The sequence below is a fragment of the Mobula hypostoma genome, chromosome 22 (assembly GCF_963921235.1).
Source record: "Mobula hypostoma chromosome 22, sMobHyp1.1, whole genome shotgun sequence".
Classification (NCBI taxonomy): Eukaryota; Metazoa; Chordata; class Chondrichthyes; order Myliobatiformes; family Myliobatidae; genus Mobula; species Mobula hypostoma.
This window is the reverse complement of record NC_086118.1, coordinates 651,766-674,460: the sequence shown is the minus strand read 5'-3', so window position 1 is coordinate 674,460 and position 22,695 is coordinate 651,766. Positions and strand designations below refer to the sequence as shown.

Here is a 22,695-nt window from a genome sequence, read left to right as displayed (position 1 = left end):
ACGGACCGGTTATTCAGTTTATCGCCTTTTCATTTATCCTTCCAGCAACTTTTATCGTGGGAAAGCCTCTCTCCGCAGGTTGTTGCAAATCAAGATTCCGGACAGGTAAATCACTCGTTACCGGGCGACCCCGGCTAAGCGTTATAAATACTCAACGCTTTACGATGCAATGTTATAATATGGTATTTTACCATATCTAAAATATGACATAAATAAAATCAAATACGGTTTAAATGCATTGAACAAATTCATGACAAGTGAAACTTCTTCTTTCGCTTATCAACAGCCCTATAAATATTAATGAGGGGCGGGGAGTCGGTTGGCTGATTGGAGGGAGTAACCTGAGGTCGTGCACGCTGATTGGAGGCGCGACATGCCAGTCAGAGGTCGGGGCGGCGAGCGGGAGAGCGCGACTCGGACGCGGAGAGTTTGCCGGAGTTCGGCCCTGCTCGCTGCTCGGGTGTGTGGGCGAGAGCGGAGCGCCGGCGGCATCATGACCAAGGAGCAGCTCAGGCCGCGGCTCTGTGCCATCAGCAGGGGCCCGGGCGGCTACGGATTTCACCTGCACGGGGAGAAGGGGAAGACGGGCCAGTTTATCCGGCTGGTGGAAGCGGGCTCGCCGGCCGAGGCAGCGGGGCTGAGGGCCGGCGATAAGGTGGTGCAGGTCAACGGTGACAACGTGGAGCAGGACAGCCACCAGCAAGTGGTGGAGAAGATCAAGGCGGTGGCCAGCGAGACTCGGCTGCTGGTGGTGGACAAGGAGACGGACGAGCTGCTGAGGAGCCTGGGGCTGCAGTGTAAGGCGGAGTACATCGACGGTATCCCCGAGCAGGGGCAGGGCGTCGAGCAGCTGCCCGAGTCCGAAGAGCGAGAGGTGGGAGGCGACAGCGTGTCTCAGTCGAGCAGCGAGAAGGTAGGCAGGCGCAGGGCGCGGAGCCTGTGTGTCCGCTTCCCTCGGGCACCGAGCTTCGGGGAGGGAGGGATAGGCTGCCCGGGAGTCCCGCTGCGCTGGGCGGAGGGCTGGTCACGGGCTGTCTTCCCGAGCCGTGAAAAACTAAAGATCATACCGAGTTTGCATCGGGCTCGGGGATTCCTTCAGCAGCGTCCCTGTCAGGTGTGAACGATGCTGCGCAGGGGGTGATCTGAGCTGCCTGTCACGGCCGAATTTCTGAGTGTGAAGTGGCCACACTCACCACATCTGGGTATATGCCGAGTTTTCTACACGATATCCGTGTAGACGCTGGTTTGGGAGAGGGCAGAGAGCCACCTGCATCTAACGTGCGCTCTCGGGCGTTAGATGTTTATTCCAGATGTTTATCCCCGGCCACTGCACTGTTAATGGAAGGAGCAGGGGCATGTCTCCAGAAAGGTTTCCCGGAGACCCGCTTGGCAACTGGAAGCCTGTTTGGGACTTTTTTTTCCTCGTGTGAATGACCTGTGTGTTTGTGTTTGTGTGTGTCTGCATTGGGGTGAATTTCTGGGAGGTCAGTACCTTTGGAATTATAATCCCCGTCTTAAATGACGTGACATTTGTTGTTTGCGACGGAAGTACAGCGGAAATGTTGATTTATTAATTACAAAGTAATGTAAAAGATACATTGAGGTGATTATAGGCTCATGGACCTCTTCAGAAATGTGATGGAAGAAGAGTTGGGCGACTTACTCCGTGACAAGAAGAGGACAGGTACCGGACGGTGAAGGCCCTTCGTGATGGTTGCAGCCTCCGCGATGGAGCTGGCTGAGTTTCCGACTCTGCAGTCTCTTCATCCCGCGCATTGGAGCCTCCATGCCAAAGGTGATGCAGCCAGTCAGAATGTTCTCCACAGTTCATCTCCAGAAATCTGCAAGAGGTCTCTGAGTGACATGCCAAGTTCCCTAGGGCATTGCATCAATGTTTTGGGCCGGTACAGGTCCTCTGAGATGTTGACACCCAGGAAATGGAAGCTGCTCACTCTTTTCATCAGTGATTCGGAATAAAGACTAGTGAGTGCTCTCCGGCCTTCCCCTTCCTGATCCACAGTATATTCCTTGGTGCTGAGTGTGAGTTTGTTGTTGGAACCACTTGAGCAGCTGATTTGTCTCACTTCTGGAAGCCTCCTTGTCTGAGGTTCTACTAACAACAACTGGGGTGTTATCAACGCATTTACAAGAGGGGTCTACAAGAAGGGTCAGAGCCGTCTCTATTTCCTGAGGAGACTGAGCTCCTTTAACATCTGCCGGACGATGCTGAGGATGTTCTATGAGTCTGTGGTGGCCAGTGCTATCATGTTTGCTGTTGTGTGCTGGGGCAGCAGGCTGAGGGTAGCAGACACCAACAGAATCAACAATCTCATTCGTAAGGCCAGTGATGTTGTGGGGATGGAACTGGACTCTCTGATGGTGGTGTCTGAAAAGAGGATGCTGTCCAAGTTGCATGCCATCTTGGACAATGTCTCCCATCCACTACATAATGTACTGGGTGGGCACAGGAGTACATTCAGCCAGAGACTCATTCCACCGAGATGCAACACAGAGCGTCATAGGAAGTCATTCCTGCCTGTGGCCATCAAACTTTACAACTCCTCCCTTGGAGGGTCCGACATCCTGAGCCAATAGGCTGGTCCTGGACTTATTTCCTGGCATAATTTACATATTACTATTGAACTACTTATGGTTTTATTACTATTTAATTATTTATGGTGCAACTGTAATGAAAACCAATTTCCCCCGGGATCAATAAAGTATGACTATGACTATTTGAGCTGTGCTTAGCCACAAAGAGTAAAGCAGTGGGCTAAGTACATACACATCCTGGAGGTGAGTCGGTGTGGATGGGATGTTAACACCAATCCATACCAATTGAAGTTTCTTGATGATGAAGTCAAGGATTCAGTTGCTGAAGGGAGATACAGAGGCCCAGGTTTAGAAGTTTGTTTCTAAAACTACCCCTCACAATCTCCAAAGGCAGTTTGTGGTGTCCTGGGCATTGGGCAGTGAGACTTAGCCAATGTGTTTGCCCTTCACTGTGCCCTGCACATTCAAGAGGTTTAATTGGGGTAAGAGGGTTTCCACCTGATTTCCCTCCTTGCTGAGGATGGGCCTTGCATTAGAAGAAAAGGACTTTCACACACCGAGATTAAAATGAAAATTCCTTCTCTCAGATTTTAAATGCACCCTTTCAGTTTTTAAGCAGAGTTCTAGATGCACCCCTGAAAGAAGAATGATCTCCTTGTCAAGACTTCAGGATCTTATCAAGTCCCTCCTCACACTTATAACTTCCAGTGGACAGGAGATTTGTCCATGCCAGATCCTCGTGCAATAATCTGGGAACTGCTTCCAAAATATTGATGTCCTTCTTGAAGTAAGAAGCCCAGTGGAGTATCTGGTGAACAGAGGCTCAGGATAGTGGGGGATCTGATGGTAATACAACTGAATGTCAGGGCTAGGAATTTAGACTGTTTCTCTTTGGCTGACCTTGAACGTTACTGGCTACCTAAGAGCTGAATCTTTTAAAATGAGCTAATATGCTGCATTGACTGAATCACAGTGGAGAGCTGCTGGATTTAGTTTTGAAGGTGTATCTAAAATTAATGAGTTTACGGTGTTGTATGTGGTTCACTTCAATAGTCAGACCTGAATACATCGCTTCAGATTTCCTCTCCTGGGCAGGGTTAAATGTCAGCAGAAACTGACTGTCAGAGTAGAACATTTTTTCTCTGAAATTTGTAACTCAGTGCTGTCACCTGTCTGTTAGCTTCCCTGATCTATTAATATAGGTTGGAAATTCACAAAATGCCGCACAATGTGCAGGATACCCTTACCTCCAGCAACAACAGATGCAGTTTAATCTGGGAAGTCTAAAATGGTGGAGTTTCGGAGGTCAAACGCCAGGGGAAGATGTAGCATAAATAGCCAGATCTTTAGGACCATTGATGATCTTGGGGTGTGAGCCCATAGCTTCCTGAAAGTGGTGACACAAGTAGATGGGGTGGTAACGAAGGTATGACCACGTCTACTTACATCGCTACGTGCTTGGTGTATGAGAATCAGGAAGATGTGTTCCTGTTGTTTAATACTTTGGTCTGGCTACGTTTGAAATACTCTGTGCAGTTCTGGTCACCTCATTCCAGGAAGGATGTGGAGACTTTCGGGTGGGGGGGGGTGGTGTGCGGCTGAAGAGGTTTACCAGGATATTGCCTGGATTAGAGAGTACGTGTCGTAAGGAGAGTTTAGACAAACTTGATTTGTTTTCTCTGGAGCGTTGAAGGCTGAGGAGAGACTGGGGGTTGTAACATTGAGGTATAGAACATTACAGCAAAATACAGGCCCTTTGACCCACAATATTTGCCAATCTTTTAACCTACTGTAAATCAATCTAACCCCTCCCTCCTGTGTAGCCCTCTATTTTCCTATCATCTTTGTGACTTTGTTTCGTAAATGCCCTTTATGTATCTGTCTCTACCACCACCCACCACTCCTTGTTAGAAAAAATATTACTGCTACTCAAAACTTGTGTTGCATTCGCTGGCCTATAATTACTGATGCCAAAGCCAGAGCACGAAATAACCTTTATTCAGTAAACCATGCAGCTGAAAGATTCAACAGTGCATCTGGAGCACAACTATTTAAATGGTTTACCAAGAACATTCGAGAGATCATTAGGAACAACAACCAGACAGTCAGTCAGCCTGGGATTGGTTGTCAGCCAATCAATTAGCTTTGTTATTTCGGCTTGGCGTAATAACTTTCCTCCAGTCATCGTAAAATTATGCCCCCTCTTGTTAGTCATTTATGTCTTGGTTAAAAGTCTTTTGAGTATCTACTTGATCTGTGCCTATTATCTTCATGTACAGCTCTATCAAGTCATCTCTCATACTTCTTCGTTCCAAAGAGAAAATCCCTATCTGCATAAGGCATGCTGTCTAGCCCAGGCAGCATCCTGGTAAATCTCTGCACCCTTTCTAAAGCTTCCACATCCTTTCTGTAATCAGGTGACAAGAATAGAACACAACACTGCAAGTGTGGTCTAGCCAGGGTTTTCTGGAGCTGCAACATTACTTCATGGCTTTTGAACTCAATCCACTAATTAAATAAGGCCGACACAACTTATGTCCTCTTAACAACCAAATCAACTTGTGCTGCAACTTTCAGGGATCTTTGGATGTGAACCCCAAGATCCCTCTGTTCCTTCACACTTAAGTCCTGCCACTAAGCTGTGTTCTGTCTTCAAATGCATTCTTCTCAAGTGAATCACCTGATGCTTGTCTGGGTTGAACTCCAGCTGCCTCTTCTCAGCCCAGCTCAGCATACTGTCAGTCAATGTCCCTTTGTAAACCTACACATTATCCACAACTCCACCAACCGTCGTGTCACCTGCAAACTTACTAACCCACCCTTCCACTCCCTCATCCAAGTCAATTATAAAAATCACAAAGAGCAGGGCTCCCAGAACAGATCCCTGTGGAACACCAGTGGTCACTGACCTCCAGGCAGTATATGCTTCATCTACTAATCTCTCTCTGCCTTCTATGGGCAAAATAGGATAGTCAGGTTTTTCTTTTGCCTCATAGTCAAATATGAGAGGATAAAAATTTAGGGTGAGTAGGAATGTTTTGTAGGAGATATGCAGGGTGTGTTTTTTTTATGTGTCAGCTACTAGGTACCTGGAAAAGGCAGCTGTGGGTGATGATAGGAATGTATATTTAAAAGGGATTTAGACCGGCACAAGTACATGCAGGGAATTGAGGGAAATGGATCAAGTGCTGGCAGGTAAGTGTAGCTTAATTTAACATCCTAGTTGGCCCAGACATTGGGAGCATAAGGGCCTCTTCTTGTGCTGTAGCATTTTGTTTTTGTTCTGTGTTCAATGCCCACAAGAGTTGATCAAGTCCAGACAAACTTGGCTTTGGGAAAAAAAACAGTTGAGAATTGAGGTGTATCTTCAGCACAATGTGAAAATATTAGTTACTTGCACTTTCATCCACAACAAACTGTATCCTATATCCTGTATCCCCTACTGAGCTGTAGTATTCTGTCCTATTTTAGCAGGGAAGGGTTCGACTGATCTTCGAGTAAGTGAAAAGGTTGGCATAACATCGTGGGCCAGAGTGCCTGTCCTGTCCTGAAAATCCAGGGAGAACTTGAAATATTCAATCAAGATATTGATTCTTGAATCTAAAGCTAGATCAGATATTTGGAAATTTCTGAAAGGCAAATGTTTTATGTTCTATAAACAGTTATGTCATACGCAAACTTGATAATTATCCTATTACTAAATTACAAAATGATACCTCTCTGCAAAATTCAATGGCAGAAAAGAACTGCAAGAATATCTGTACAGACCAAAATCTGATTTTGAGTGTAGCTGCCACTTTCTCAGGCAGTGGCATGCTTCCCTTTGTATACCCATATCCTCCTCAGTGTCAGAGGACATTTAAATTTTAACTCTAGAAATTTCTCTGTCAGTTACATAAATGCAGGAGGTTTTATTTCTATGGAAGGTGATTGTCTGAATAAAATTGTGGCAAGTGGCCTGACGATCACCCATGTTCTACGCCTGCAGTAACGTTAGCAGCACAAGGCAAATCTTTGTGCTGAACTCCCTTTGTAGTTTGTTGAGGGTTTTAGTAATGTCAGGATTAAGGATCATTGCCAGATGGTAAACTGGAGGGAGAGCAGACTAATCAGGACTTGTTTACTTTATGTAGCTGTTTGCCTGAACCTAGTTAAATACACAAGCTGTCAAAGTTCTGATTGCTGAACAAAAGTCTCACACAAAGTAATATATTGATTTAGTACAGTTGTGTGTGTGACTAATGATTGCTGGGATATTGAAAATCCTGGAAGAAATTGTAAATATTCTGATTAAGATATTGATTCTTAAATCATAAAGCTAGGACAGATGTTTGGAAATTCCTGAAAAAGCAAGGATAAGCTTTAATTGATAATGAGATTCTAGATTCTAGAAAATAAAATAATGGTTTGGAATTTGTGGTCAGTACTGAGCCAGTTTTGCTTGCCCCTGACCCACTGGAAAACATTTGTGCATTTTTCTAATCACCAGTTTGCCAAAAAGGACCAGCTTTGTGCCCAGCACAGTTTGGGGCATCCGGGTTCAATTCTGGCATCTTCCTTAAGAAGGTTTGTTCGTCCTTTCTGTGAAGCACATGGGTTTCCTCCGGATGCTCTGGTTTCCTCCCACAGTCCAAAGACGTACTGGTTAGTAGGTTAATTGGTCATTGTAAATTGTCCTGTGATTGGCTTGGGTAAATAGGTGGTTGCTGGGTGGTGCAGCTCAGTGAGCTGTCCTCTAAATAAACAAATAAATAAACCTTAGCATTGAGATTCTGAGAGTCTGCGTCCTGTTGCTGATAAATCCCTACCCACAAATTACTGGTACCAAACGTTCAGAATCACGCCAAAATATTTCACAGAATCAACTTTAATATTACAGGTATATGTGAAATTTGTTGTAATAATAAAAATTGTAAATTACAGTAATTATATAAATATTTAAGAAAAGTTAAATAGTGCAACAAGAGAAAAAACAAGCAGTGAGATTCAATGTGCATTCAGAAATCTGATGGCAGAGGGGAAGAAGCTGTTCTTGAGTTTTGTCTCTGTCTTCACGCTCCTGTACCTCTTCCCTGATGGTAGCATTGAGAAAAGGCCATGTTCTGGATGATGGATGCTGCCTTTTTGGGGCATTTCTCCTTGAAGATGGCCTGGATGCTGGGGAGGCTGGTGCCCATAATGGTACTGACTGAGTTCACAGCTTCCTGCAGCTTATTTTGGTCCTGTGCTGTAGCCTACCCCCCGCCCCCCCCCCCCCCACCAGCCAGTTAGAATGCTGTACACGGTACATCTGTAGAAATTTGTGGAAGGCTTTGGTTACATACCAAATCTCTTCAAACTCCTAATGAGATATACCCTGTGTTGTGTTTTCTTTGTAACTGCATCGATATGCTGGGCCCACGATAGACCCTCAGAGACATTGATACTCAGGAACCTGAAATTGCTCACTCTCACCACTTCTGGTCCCCTGTCTTTCCCCTTCTGAAGTGCACAATGGGCTGTTTGGTCTCACTGACATTGAGTGCAAGATTGTTGCTGCAGCACCACTCAACCAGCTGGCCTTACTCGCTCCTCAACATCTTTATTCAATCCATACTTTTTAAAGAAAAACTCAAAACAATGTTATGAAAGATTGTCATAGCACAGAGTCCATGCCAACCATCAGCCTTGTATTTACACTAATTTTACCTTAAACCCATTTTACTTCCTCACGCTTTCATCAACTCTGCCAGATTGTACCACACACTCACACACTAGGGCACCTTGTAGCAGCCGGTTAATTTGCAATCTGCATGTCTTTGGGTGGTATGAGGAAACCAGAGTACCCAGAGGTACCCACATGGTTGTAGGGAGAATGTTGAAACTCCGTGCAGAGAGCACCAGGGGTCAGGATAGAACTCTGGTCCCTAATGTGAGGTACTGGCTTGACTACCCTGGCCATTGTGTATTTAAACCTCTGATGACCAAAGCAATCCAAAAATTCCACCAAGCAAAAATCAAACTTCTAGAGGAACTCAGGTTGTCAGGCAGTGTCCATAGAGGGAAATGGGCTATTGACATTTTGGATTAGGGTCTTTCTGAACTGATTGGGCAGTGTAGATAAAGAGTATAAACCTGAAATGGCAGTTGTCCGTTTGCTCTGCAGCTACTGTCTGACCCACTAAGCACAGATAAAGACTGTTATGAACTGGTGGTGCAATGTAGATAAAGATTCTCGACTCAAAATGTCAGTTGTCTATTACCCTCTGCAGATACTGTCTGACCCACCAAGTTCCTCAGCGATTTGTTTTACTTTGCCCCAGGTTCCAGCATCTGCAGTCTTTAGTCTCTAAAGTTCCTACTGGTTGCCTCGATCCCTCACTTGAAATGAATGGAACAGAACTCGCTGCACAGGCTCTAATCCAGTGCAGTCCTTAGAGAGGGTTCCCAGTGCATGTTCTAACACTTCTGGGAAACTGCTGGTGAATGACTGTCAGTGAGTTTGGGAATTTGTCTTCACATACACACACGACGGAAGTTCTGAACTTGTTAGCTCTAAGATGGGGAAAAGACAGTGTTTCCTCACAATGACGGTTCTGTGGACTTGCAGGCAAAATGTCTGATTTTTGTCTACTGTTGGATGTGTGTTTCAGCCATAAAATACTCTTTTTCAGAAAGCTAGAGATTACCTTTCGATGGACTGTTCGGATGTCGAACAATGAGGTTCACTGTTTATTTCCTGACAATAGTGTTACTAACTTCGAGCTTCTTTACAGAATCTCATTGGTACAGGGCAAGTACAGAGGTTAACCAAGACCTGTACATTTAGCAGCTTTAAGCAATTCGTTAACTGAAAACAGGAACTGTTGTGTAAAGAATGCATTGCTTTCATTGGTGGTGTTACTTGTGGTTTTTAATTGATAATGCACAATGTAGGCTTGGTGCGCTGGCTGTCCCACAGAGAGCAACGCGACTTGGAAGAGAACAGTCTGATAATGTTAGTGATATTGATTGGGGAATAAACATTGACTGAAACTTTGAGTAACTCAATCTTCCTTTGGAAGAGTGTTACGATTTTATTTTACTGAAGGAAGAAGGGGTACATGCCTGCCTCAGGATTACTAGTTTTTATATATTCTAGTTTTACTAGCCTTTGTGCTCTGCCTTGATTTCCAGTGTTGATGTCTTTGCTTTGCATCACTTTATATCATTTTATATGTCTTGCTTTGCAGATGTGTGTATCACCGTTAGAAGCCAACATTTAGTTATCACATTCTCTTGGTAGTTGTTTCAGCATTGAGTTGCTGTCTTGGCTAATCCAGTTCCTGGGTAAATGTCAAAGAAACCAGCAAAAGCTGGACATACTCAGCAGGGCAGACAGCATCCGTGGAGAGAGAGAGAAATACAGCATGTTTTCCTTCTGCAGTTGGGTATGGGATGACTTCCAAAGATGGCAATCTGTGATGCACCCTGCCACTCTCAGCTTGGGGAAGGGAAGGAGAAGTATGGCTCTGACTGCACAGGGACAGGACAGTGTAAAAAAAAAAGATGCTTTGTAATCTTGCTCTTGCACCAATACAGTAAAATTGTACTGAGTGGTGATTCTGTGAGCTAACACATACCAGGAATGTGGATGTTAGCCTTGGAGAGCATGCAGCAAACAGTTGTTAGTGTGGTACTCACAAGGTGGGTGTTGCAATTATATTGGATGTCCACAGCAGATGTGATTGTATTACTTGAAGCAGAGAAGAAAGAGTTTAATGGAGGTTTATGGTTTTGATTGTTTCTTTAACAAAATGAAGGGGAACGATAACTGAAGGTCACCGGTTAATGAGAGGTGAGATAAGGCAATTTATATAGGTTTTGATTTGTGATATGTAACCTGAAAAGGGTGCTGAAAGTCACTATTTGATCTGTGTCTGAAGGGTAATTGAGTAAACATTCAAAAAGGAAAATATTGTGAGATTGTGAAGTTAACAAACTTTGAAATCTGGGCCTCTGTACCTCAGCCTGCAACTGGAATCCTCAACTTTCTTATCGGGGGAGCACAATCAGCGTGTTGATTGGAAATATTCTCTTCCTCACTGACACTCGATACAGGTGCACTTTGTGGATGTGTACTTAACCCACTGCTCTATTCTCTATGTGTGGCTCGGCCCAGCTCAAACGCCCTTCATAAAGTCAGTGATGACACAACTGTTGCTGGGAGAGAATCTCTGACAGTGACAAGGAGGTGTACAGGAGTGAGATCAGTATTGGTAGTGGACAATTGATATAGACAGGAAGGGGAAGTTGGGAGAACACACCAGTCCTTATCAAGGAGTCAGCTGCTTCTATTTCTTGGCTGTCAACATTTCAGAGGAACTATGGTGAGTCCAACATACTGATGCAACCTCCCATACAGCACCTTGTCAAAGGCCTTCTGAAAATCCAAGTACACAACATCCACTGACTCTCCTTTGTCTATCCTGCTTGTTATTTCCTCAATGGATTCTAACAGATTTTTTAGGCAAGAGGAAATAAAGCTGACTTTGGCTTGTTTTATCATGTGGCTCAAGTACCCTGAACTTCATCCTTAATAATGGACTCCAACATCTTTCCAACCACTGGTCAGGCTAATTGGCCTATAATTTCCTCTCTTATCTCCCTCCCTTCTTAAAGAGTGGAGTGACATTTCCCAATCCTCTGGAACCATTCCGGAATCTGGTGAATGCATCCACAATCTCTTCATCTACCTCTTTCAGAACCCTGGGATGTGGTCCATCAGTCCAGATAACTTACTACTTTCAGCTTCCCAAACACCTTCTCCTTAGTATTCTTCTGCTCTCTGACACTAAACTTTCTGACATTCTGCTGGTGACCTCCACAGTGAAGTTGGATACAAAATACTTACTGTGTTTGTCTGCCATTTCTTTACCCCCCCCCCATTACTACCTGTAAAGTTCAAATGTAATTGTTATTCAACCATACAGATGTGTAGAGCTAAATGAAACGTTGTTTCTCTGGGGCCAAGGTGCAAGGCACAGTACATAGAACACATATAGTTACGACAGCAGATACTATACAGTCACAAAATAATATTAGCACAAGTGGTCCTGGAGCCATGTTTCTATAAGAAACAGACACACAGCAGTTCCTCATCTCACGCTGGGTCAGCCACAGACAAAGGCAATCTAGCTTGTCTTCCAGGAGCGAACACTGGAGAGCAGCACTGATCGGAGAGCTGGCCTGAAGCCTCCAGCAGTCCAATATCACTTTGCCTTTCTTTTACTGCTTATATATCTGGAAAAAAGTTTGGTATCTTTTATATTACTGGCTAGTTTACCTTCGTATTTCATTTTTTCTTTCCTTAGGCTTCTGGTGTTAGTGAGGCCTCTGATTGTAGTGTGCACATTTCTGCTGTTGAGGCCTCTGACTGTACTGTACATAGTTCTGGTATTGGTGAGGTCTGATAGCCTGTAACTGTGTACAATTCTGGTGCTTGTGAGGCCTTATCGGCTGTACTGTGCATGGATCTGGTGTTGGTGAGGCTTCATTGTACTGTACTGTGCACAGTTCTGGTGTTGGTGAGGCCTCTAACTGTAGTGTGTACCATTCTGGTGTTGGTAAAGCCTCTGACTGTACTGTGCACAGTTCTGGTGTTGAGGCCACTGACTGTAGTGTGCACAGTTCGTGTGTTGGTAAAGCCTCTGATTGTAGTGTGCATCGTTCTGGTGTTGGTAAAGCCTCTGACTGTAGTGTGCACAGTTCTGGTGTTGGTGAGGCATCTGTCTGTAGTGTGTACAGTTCATGTGTTGGTGAGGCATCGTCATCTGTAGTGTGCACAGTTCTGGTGTTGGTGAGCATTGACTGTACTGTGCATCGTTCTGGTGTTGGTAAAGCCTCTAACTGTAGTGTGCACAGTTCTGGTGTTGGTAAAGCCTCTGACTGTAGTGTGTACAGTTCTGGTGTAGATGAGACCTCTGACTGTAGTGTGCACAGTTCTGGTGTTGGTGAGGCCTCTGACTGTACTGTGCACAGTTCTGGTGTTGGTGAGGCATCTGACTGTAGTGTGCACAGTTCTGGTGTTGGTGAGGCATCTGACTGTAGTGTGCACAGTTCTGGTGTTGGTAAATCCTCTGACTGTAGTGTGTACAGTTCTAATGTTAGTGAGGCCTCTGTAGTGTGTACAGTTTTGGTGTTGGTGAGGCCTCATCGACTGTAGTGTATGAGAGGTGATATTTTGCAAACATGCAAAATCCAGAAGGGTCTGGACAGGGTGGATGTTGAAATGTTTTCACTGGTGGGAGAGTTGCTGACAAAGTGCTAGTTGCTTAAAATCACAGTAGGTAGAAAGCTCTAGAATTCTCTAGCCAAGAGGATTATGGAGGCTAGTTAAGCAGAAGTTTGCAAAGCGGGAGTAGGTGAATTGAGGGCTGTGGGGATCTGACACAGGAGAGGGGTTGAGGTCACACATGATCACAATGAATGACTAAAGGGGCAGAGTGGCCGGCTTCTGTTTGAACTTCATTCATTTGGTGGTTATTGTGGTGTGTCAATGCAAGTGTGAACTTAATTCTTTTTCTCTTGTTATTCTTCCCCTGAAAACAAAAGTTGGTGTGGAGTATGACTTGCTGCTGTCATGTCACCATCGCTAAAACATTGCTGGCTGGAGATCAGCAGATTAGCTCTCAGCTGTAGATCTTCAGCAGTGTGCACTGCAGCAGACCTGGGAGTCCTTACTCTCTCTCCTTTGGTCAAAGTACAATGCAGCCGCGTACCATTCCTGCCACTCTAATCTCTAGTCTGTTGGTGCACCACATTGAACCTAAAATTTTTGCTTAAAATGCATCTTGGAGTTAAATATTAACACCTGAAAAATAATTACAGGCCATGACTTTAGAGATAATTTTAGTTAAGCAGCCCTGGTATTTGGACTTCTCCCTTAACAATATCTGGACTGTTGACTATTAACAGACTCCAGTGAACTTTGTGACTATGTGAGGAATGAGACTTGACTTGGGTGTGGGGCAACTATGTGCTTTTTGTTCTGTCTTCAGCCATCAACGTTGGCAATCATATGCACACATTCAGTACCTTCTATCACGGTAGAACTCGGAGGCGATAGCATGGGAAAAGATATCAAACTGGCTATCTTTACTGTAACTTCATCTAAAACCATTTTGGACCTCTCTCACTCAAGGCAGGTGCAGCCACAAGTTAGGTAAAGGTAAATATTTTTTCCTGTAGATGATGCTAGGGCAGGGACTAGATGGGATGAATGTTGCAGGCAGTAAGGAGACTGACCAGAGAGTTCAGAATTAGAATTAATTTGGATGAAGCTAAGGAACAGTAAGGGCCAAGCACACTGTTGGGGATTGTATACAGACCCCAGTTATGGTGAATCTATGGCTCAGCTGGTGTACATAGCTGAGTACTGAAGACTGCTCATCAACTGTCTGGAACATTTACTGATATCTTCAGCAGTCTGAGGCTTCAGTTATACTGGTGCCCAAGAAGAGTGTGGAAAAAGAAAGGGGAAAACACTGAGGTAGTATTTATGTGTTCAGTGTTCATTCAGAGCTCTGGCAGAGGGGAAGAAAGATACTGTTTGTGAAACATTCAGTGTGTGTCTTCAGGCTCCTGTATCTCCTTTATGGTAGCAAAAGAGAAGAGGGCATGTCCTGGGTGATGGAAGTACAGTACAGCCTCTACTTTCTCAGAAGTCTGTGTAGGTTCAACATATTATCTGAAACTTTGAGAAACTTCTATAGATGTACAGTGGAGAGCATCCTGCATGGTTGCATTATGCTGTGGTATAGAATCACCAGTGCCCAAGAATGAAAACTCCTATTAAAATCAGTGGATACCACCCAGTTCGTCACAGGAAAAGCCCTCCCCCCTGCTGAGCACATCTACAAAGAGGGTTTGTCAACTCGGTCCATCTTTGTGTAGTTTTCCATTGATTCTATTGTACATTGCTCTACTGTGAATGCCTGCAGGAATATCAGAATCATATTTGGTGACATGTACATACGAGGGGTGATTGATAAGTTCATGTCCTAAGGTAGAAGGAGTCAATTTTAGAAAACCTAGCACATTTACTTTCCTACATTTACACACTTAGTCCAGCGGTCGTGGGGCATACGGATCCCTTCTTTGTAGAAGTCGGCGTCTTGGACCTCCAGAAAGTGGTCGTTCGTGACCTAAGGTAGAAGGAGATGAGTTATTAATTTCAAACCTTCTGCATTATCACTCAAAGAGTTGAACTGCACGTGCGTGTAACGAGAGCTGTATAACTCATCTCCTTCTACAGATAGCTACAAAGCAAGAAACTCGAAAGGACTCAATTGAAGAAAGCAGGGAAAAAAATGAAAGACCAACACTCGATGTGCAAGAAAAAGAAAAAAAATATAAATCATGCAAACAACAGCAGCATTCTGAACCAAAATAGAATTCTCAGATCCAAGCCCCAGAGCGGACTGGAGTGGGCCAGTGCCTCGATTATCAGTTCATCATATTCAGAAAGTGATAGATAGATACCTCTCAAAGATGAAGAAGTATTTGAAAAGGACAAAGAGGCAAAGAGTGGGAATAAAGGGAGCCTTTTCTGTCTGGCTGCCGGTAACTAGTGGTGTTCCAGAGGGGTCTGTGCTGTGACCTGTCTCTTCTCGTGTTAGTTGTCAGTGACTTGGGTGACAGAATTGATGGCTTTGTGGCCACGCTTGTGGACAATATGAAGATGGGTGGAGGGGCAAGTAGTATTGAGGAAGCAGGGAGTCTGCAGAAGGGCTGAGTCATATTGGAAGAATGAGCAAAGAAGTGGCTGGTGGAATATAGTGTCAGGAAGTGTATGGTTATGTACTTTGGTAGAAGGAATAAAGTCATAGACTATTTTCTAAATGGGGAGAAATTCAGGTATCAGAGATACAGGTGCAGTTATAGAGAAAATGCAGTACAGATGTAAGGTAGGTTGTGAGGCATAGGAGGTCTGTTCAGGTGCCTTACAGCAGTTGGATGGAAGCTGTTCTACAGGATGTCTATAGAAGACGGGCAACTATAGGCCAGTTAGCTTAACATCTGTAGTCGGGAAAATGCTTGAAGCTGTCATTAAGGAAGAAATAACAAAATGTTTAGAAAGGAGTGGTTCCATTAAACAGACACAGCATGGATTCAGAAAGGGCAGGTCTTGTTTGACAAGCTTACTGGAGTTCTTTGAGGACATAATGAGTGCAGTGGATAGAGGGGAACAGGTAGATGTCGTATACTTGGATTTCTAGAAGGCGTTCGATAAGGTGCCGCACAAGAGACTTATAAGTAAGATACGGATGCATGGAGTTGGAGGAAGTGTATTGGCATGGATAGTGGATTGGTTAACCAATAGAAGGCAGAGAGTTGGTATAAATGGGTGTTTCTCCGGCTGGCAGTCAGTGGTGAGTGGGGTGCCGCAGGGGTCGGTGCTGGGCCCGCAGCTGTTTACCATTTACAGTGATGATTTGGAAGAGGGGACTGAGTGTAGCATAGCAAAATTTTTTTTAGATTAGATTAGATTATGAGAACACTCAGTCCTCGTTTATTGTCACTTAGAAATGCATGCATTAAGAAGTGATACAATGTTCCTCCAGAGTCATATCCCAGAAAAACAGGACAAACCAAAGACTAACACTGACAGAACCACATAATTATAACATACAGTTACAGCAGTGCAAAGCAATACCATAATTTGATAAAGAGCAGACCATGGGCACTGTAAAAAAAAAGTCTCAAAGTCCCGATCGACTCCCGAGTCCCCGATAGCAGGCGGCAAAAGGGAGAAACTCCCTGCCATAAACCTCCAGGCACCGACAACTGCCGATGTATTGGAAGCACCCGACTACAGCCGACACTGAGTCCGTCCGTCTGAAAGCTTCGAGCCTCTGACCAGCCCCTCCGATACAGCCTCCCGAGCGCCATCCTCTGCCGCGCGCCTTCGACCTCGCCCCGGCCGCCAAAACAAGCAAAGCCGAGGATTCGGGGCCTTCTCCGGAGATTCCGGTTACCACACAGTAGCAGTGGCAGCGAAGTGGGCATTTCAGAAGTTTCTCCAGATGTTCCTCCGTGCTCTCGCGTCTGTCTCCATCAAATCAGAATTGTTCACGGTACCCTACTTGACAGATTACAGATATCATTCACCGTAGTGGCCGCACGCGCTGCGTCGCGCCGCCATCTTCTCCTCCTCCCCTATGACACTAAACTGAGTGGAAAAGCAAATTGTACAGAGGACGTGGAGAGTCTGCAGAGGGATATAGATAGGTTAAATGAGTGGGCCAAGGTCTGGCGGATGGAATGCAACGTTAGTAAACGCGAGATCATCCACTTTGGAAGGAATAATAGAAGAGCATATTATTATTTAAATGGTGAAAGATTGCAGCATGCTGTTATGCAGAGGGACTTGGGAGTGCTTGTTCATGAATTGCAAAAAGTTGGCTTGCAGGTGCAACAGGTTATTAAGAAGGCAAACAGAATGTTGGCCTTCATTGCTAGAGGGATTGAATTCAAGAGCAGGGAGGTCATACAGGGTACTGGTGAGACCGCACCTGGAGTACTGTGTGCAGTTCTGGTCTCCATACTTGAGGAAGGATATACTGGCTTTGGAGGCAGTGCAGAGGAGGTTCACCAGGTTGATTTCATGGATGAGGGGGTTAACCTCCGAGGAGAGATTGAGTCACCTGGGACTATACTCTCTGGAATTCAGAAGAATGAGAGGGGATCTTATAGAAACATACAAAATTTAGAAAGGGATAGATAAGATAGAAGTAGGAAAGTTGTTTCTATTGGTAGGTGAGACTAGGACTAGGAGACATTGCCTCAAGATTCAGGGGAGAAGATTTAGGACGGAGGTGAGGAGAAACTGTTCTTCCCATAGAGTGGTGAATCTGTGGAATTCTGTGCCCAGAGAAGCAGTTGAGACTTCTTTACTAAATATATTTAAGATACAGTTAGATAGATTTTTACATAGTAGGGGAATTAAGGCTTATGGGGAAAAGGCAGGTAGATGGAGCTGAGTTTAAGGACAGATCAACCATGATCTTATTGAATGGTGGAGCAGGCTCGATGGGCCGGATGGCCTACTCCTGCTCCTATTTCTTATGTTCTTATGTTCTTGTGCCTTGTGCGTTTGGTATCTTCTGCCCAGTGGAAGGGGGAAGAAGAGAAAATGTTCAGCAGTCTTGACTGCTTGCTACCTGTCTGAAACGTGTGTTTGGGAAGTTTGATCCAGCAGAATGTATCTGGGGTTCTGCTAAAAGGTTTGGCTGGTTACAAGTTGATGTCAATGGTTGTCCATCCCCTGTAATGAAGGTTAGCAGTATTTGTGTACATTGTTCAAAGGCAGGGCCAGAGTCTGCCCAGCGTTTTGGCACAGAAGTACTGACTTGGATGTTGGTGACCAGAACCGGAGATAGACTGGTCAGCTCTAACCGCACCCCCCCCCACCCCCCCAAACTCTGTAATCCGTTCAGGATCCCGAGTTCATCTTATCTCCTATTTAGTTTCTGCTACCCCTGGCAGCTTTTGTGATGTTATGTGGGTTGAAATTGGTTAAATATTCATGTATTTTATTATTTTTTCTTGCATATCCACCGTGCATCAGTTGGCAGAAAGCGCTTGATCAACAGTTTTCTCTGAAAGTTTTGCAACCCTCCTGCTGTGGTTTCCGATCGAGCAACTGAGGCATTTGGTTGAGCAGAGCCAGTCAGGTGACCCAGAATGACATGGGTGGTGACGAGGAGGGTGAAGGTTGGAGAGCAAGTTACAGTGAAACCACAGGAAGCTTGCTGAGAGTGTAAATGAAGCACAAACATACTGGAACACCCTTGACCTGTCATGCTGTCATCTCAGTGTTCAAAGCCTCCCCTCCCCATTTCAGTTATCATCCATTGTTGCCATGTGATACAAGTCAGCTGTATCTAAAACAAAATCTTCAGCTTTATTTAGAAGAGTTTGATATCAGAGAGACTGCATTTGCTTTTCTCCCCCACAATTAGGGCACATTATGAAGTTCTTTTCTGCTGATAGGTGGTCTAAACCTCAATTTCCTCTGTAATAGGGTTACTGGAGGATTCTCTACGAATTCCTTTGCCTCTACAAATACTGACTAGCCCTCTGACTCCCTTCTGTGTTTATTTCTTTACTCCAGATTCCATCTTCTGCAGTCTCTCGTGTCTGAATTTCTTGAATGTGTTATTGTTTTGTTCATGAGATGACAAGATTAGAGCTGATTTTTAATCTTGGGAACCTGGTGATGAGGTACAGTCCTAGCTGAGGGGAACCTTGTTTGCTGTTGGAGTGAAAACCACAGATGGTGCAAATCTAAAAGAAAGGCAGAAAGCACTGAAAACAGTATTTGTGGGGAGAAGAACGGGGTTGATGTTTTGGGTAATGGGCCCTCCTTCAGAAGCATGTGGTGAAAGATTAATCGGACCCCCCCCACCCCAGCAACTGGAAGGAGCAAAGAAATGTGACAGCTGGTCTCATTATCGCCAACTGCACCCCTCTCCCGTAACCCATAAAGCTGACAGCTTCATCAGCTACTGCCAAACTGGGCTGGAAGCAGGCCAGCTCGTCCCCAAGGCATAGCAACAGGAAGGAGCGGGCAGCAGACAGCTTCAGGCAAACTGCACATGAGGTGGATATTTTGAACAGTGGGGCCTTTGTGCTGCTGTGGGTTACAGGTGCGTCAGGCATGGAAATATACTCTGGTCAAAGCCTGTGTATATTGCCATTTATCCTGTTGATGCAAATAGCCCTGTTCATGTGCACTGTCCCCTACATTCCTTCACCCCCTCATCCAGCAGAAGGCATTTCTATCCCAACTCTCTGATTCTTTGCTCTCATTCCCATTATCGGTGGCAACTGTCAGATTTATTAAGTACCTTTCCACTTTTTTTAAATGATTCTGTTCACTGTCACATCTTTTGTCCCAATGAAAGGGCTGTCTAATTTATAACTTTTGGTTGTGGTGGGCACCGGGTCACCTTCATGGACTCTGCTATCCAGCTGGATCCAGGATCTATCCGTTTCACATTGCCTTTTGTTGTAAGCCTCAAAGACTTGTCTGGGTTTTGTACAGTAGCGTTCTTTTTAAAGGCAAGCTAGAATGTTCTAGCAGAAAGCGATGAGAAGTCCTTTTGGATAAACCGTTTAAACCTATGAGGCATTGTGTCTTATGTTTGTGGGTGGCATGCTGAGTTGTGTTCTCTTGCTGTACAAAATAACTATCCTTGCCCAAGGAGGATGTAGTAACCACAATTCATGCTTCCTCTCTGTAACCCTTTAAACCTAACTTCCCCCCTGTGTTCCTCCCATTCTGGACTATTCCACAACCGTACGCTTGGGGAAGCTCTTCGGAAACCCCTGTAACTGTACCGTTGCTCTTCCTTTGTAAAATCTCAAACTGTTTTTCTGTTGCTTATCTATCTCTGTATCTCGATATGGATGACTTGCCCGTGGCTGAATCTGTTCTTGAAAAGCACTCTGCAGTTATGAGCAGCATTTCCACTTCAGGCTGTGATGCAAGGAGTTGCAGATGTAAATGGGCTTCAGAGAAATGTCCCGCTGAAGGGTTTCAGCCCGAAACGCCGACTGTACTTTTTTCCATAACTGCTGTCTGGCCTGCTGAGCTCCTACAGTATTTTGTGTGTGTTGCTCAGTGAAATATCATTAGTATCTGTGACTAGGTGGTTTCCCGGAAAACTTTTGCTGATGTGCAGAAGAAAACACTTCACCTACTTGAAAGCTGCTGTCCTTTTGGCAGGAGCTGAGCATGGGGGCTGTCCTTAGCATTAGGTCCCGGTTGGGCTATGGTGGGGTGGGGGGACCTGACTCCCGGGGAGAGGGTGCGTGACTGATGAAAGTCGGGGTAAAAGTGGCAGATGGGGGGTGGGGACACAGCACAGTCCCAGTGGCAGGAGTCTGGTGTTGGGTTTTGAGCAGGCACCTGGTGTGAGGAATGATCTGACCTGGCAGCCTGCAGGAATAGTGACTGACCTGAAAGCTGTGTTGCTCCTTCCCTCCTCTCCAATTGGGTACTAAACTGGGTTTATTCAAGTTCAGTATGGCGTGTGACTGTGACGATATAATTCTCAGACATGCAAGTGAATTCAGCAGAACAGTGTGATGCATGCTGGGTTTCATGGTCCATCACTCATTGTGATTGTATCAGAGTTTATATTGTGTGTCTTCTCTCTGTACATGTATACAACCAAACAAAACAATATTTCTCCAGACCATGGGACATCCACAAAACATACAAACCCACACAGCACATAAAACAAAATATTACCATAAATGTTAATAAAATGGAATTTAAAATGCAGCACAGGTAAACGGTAAACAGCTCCTTGTTCTAGTAATGAGACATTGATGGTGGCAGGGTAGTCATTAATCTCACAGCCTGAGAGAAGAAGCTGTTACCCAGTCTGGCAGTCCTAGTCCTGATGCTCCTGTACCTCCTCCTTGACGGTAGTGGGTCAAAGAGATTGTGGGATGGGTGGAGAGGATCCTCAACAATGCTTTGTCCCTTCGTATACAAGGCTGGAATCAACTCTGAACATGGGGCTTAATTTGCTATCTGAGGCAACGTAATTGGGATTGTTGTTTCCAGCCGAGTTGATCCACAGAACGCATTTGGAGAATTGTTTGTTTAGTTTTGTTGTGTGAGTCGTAGAATTGTTCAGTTGAAACCAGGCTACTTGGCCAACTGGACCACATCGAGCGGTGGGCACCTTTCCATCGCCCAGCACTTGATTCTATCGCTCTGTGCATAGGTGATTTATTGATGTTTTCACTTAGAAGCTTGTTAAGTCACCCTGCTTTAACCCTCCCTCAGGAACTGTATTCCAGAAACTTACTTCCTTTTCAGTGAAGGAGGTTTCCCTCAGTTCCTCTCTAGATTGTTTACCACTGACCCTAATCCTATATCTTTTAGTTTTATCTACTCTGGTACAGAGAGAAAGCTGTCTATGCGACTTTTGATATTTCTCATAATTTTCTATACTTGAGACTTCTCATTTCAAGTTCACATCCCTCCTGTAGCGTGGTGACCAGATCTGAAATCCAGCCAAGGTCTGGCCAGGGTTTGATAAAGTGGGAGCAGGAGGCCTCCATACTTTTGTATTCAGTATCCTGACCAACCAGCCAGTGAAGGTCAATATCCCATCAGTCTCCCTAACTGAGATCCAAATCAAAACAAAGATCTATTTACCAATCTCTGTTCCTTTGAAAGTGAGATATATAGTGAATGAAGAACAAAACCTCCATTTCCAGAGGCCAGGTACTTGCTCAGCTGTTTGAGCCTGATCCTGGTCAGCTTGCTTGGTCTGTTGATGCCCGGTGCTCCACAACCAAGGACGCAGCTGAACAACGACAATGAGCAGGAACTGTGTACTTGTCCTGCAGTTGCAAATCAGACTGGTATGGATATGCATGGTGGATCCTCTATCCCCACTGGATCAAGGCCAGGACTCCCATCCAATGATGAGTACTCCCCACTGGGGAAAAAATGTAGTGACAATCAAAGAATGCAGTGTATGTATCTGCCGGTATTGTTACCAGCCTGTCGACAGTGGTCCCTGGTGTGTATGTATCTGACGGTATTGTTACTATCCTGTCGACAGGGGTTCCTGGTGTGTATGTATCTGACGGTATTGTTACTACTCTGTCGACAGTGGTCCCTGGTGTGTATGTATCTGACGGTATAGTTACTACCCTGTCGACAGTGGTCCCTGGTGTGTATGTATCTGACAGTATTGTTACCAGCCTGTCGACAGTTGTCCCTGGTCTGTATGTATCAGACAGTATTGTTACTACCCTGTCGACAGTGGTCCCTGGTGTATATGTATCTGACGGTATTGTTCCTAGCCTGTCGACAGTGGTCCCTGGTGTATGTATCTGACGGTATTGTTACTAGCCTGTCGACAGTGGTCCCTGGTGTGTATGTATCTGACGGTATTGTTACTACCCTGTCGACAGTGGTCCCTGGTGTGTATGTATCTGACGGTATTGTTACTACCCTGTCGACAGTGGTCCCCTGGTGTGTATGTATCTGACGGTATTGTTACTACCCTGTCGACAGTTGTCCCAGGTGTGTATGTATCTGACGGTATTGTTCCTACCCTGTCGACAGTGGTCTCTGGTGTGTATGTA

At 45.0% G+C, this 22,695-nt stretch overlaps 1 protein-coding gene across 2 annotated transcripts in view; it reads left to right on the top strand.

Moving 5' to 3' along the window:
• The first annotated feature begins 358 nt into the window (after nucleotides 1-358).
• nherf1b (NHERF family PDZ scaffold protein 1b) overlaps nucleotides 359-22,695 on the top strand; it is a 107,323-nt gene continuing 84,986 nt past the window's right edge. For both annotated transcript variants that reach the window (XM_063030836.1, XM_063030835.1), the window contains exon 1: nucleotides 359-913. In XM_063030836.1, the coding sequence (XP_062886906.1) occupies nucleotides 374-913 (540 nt within the window). In that variant the 5' untranslated portion in view covers nucleotides 359-373. The remainder of the gene's footprint in view (nucleotides 914-22,695) is intronic.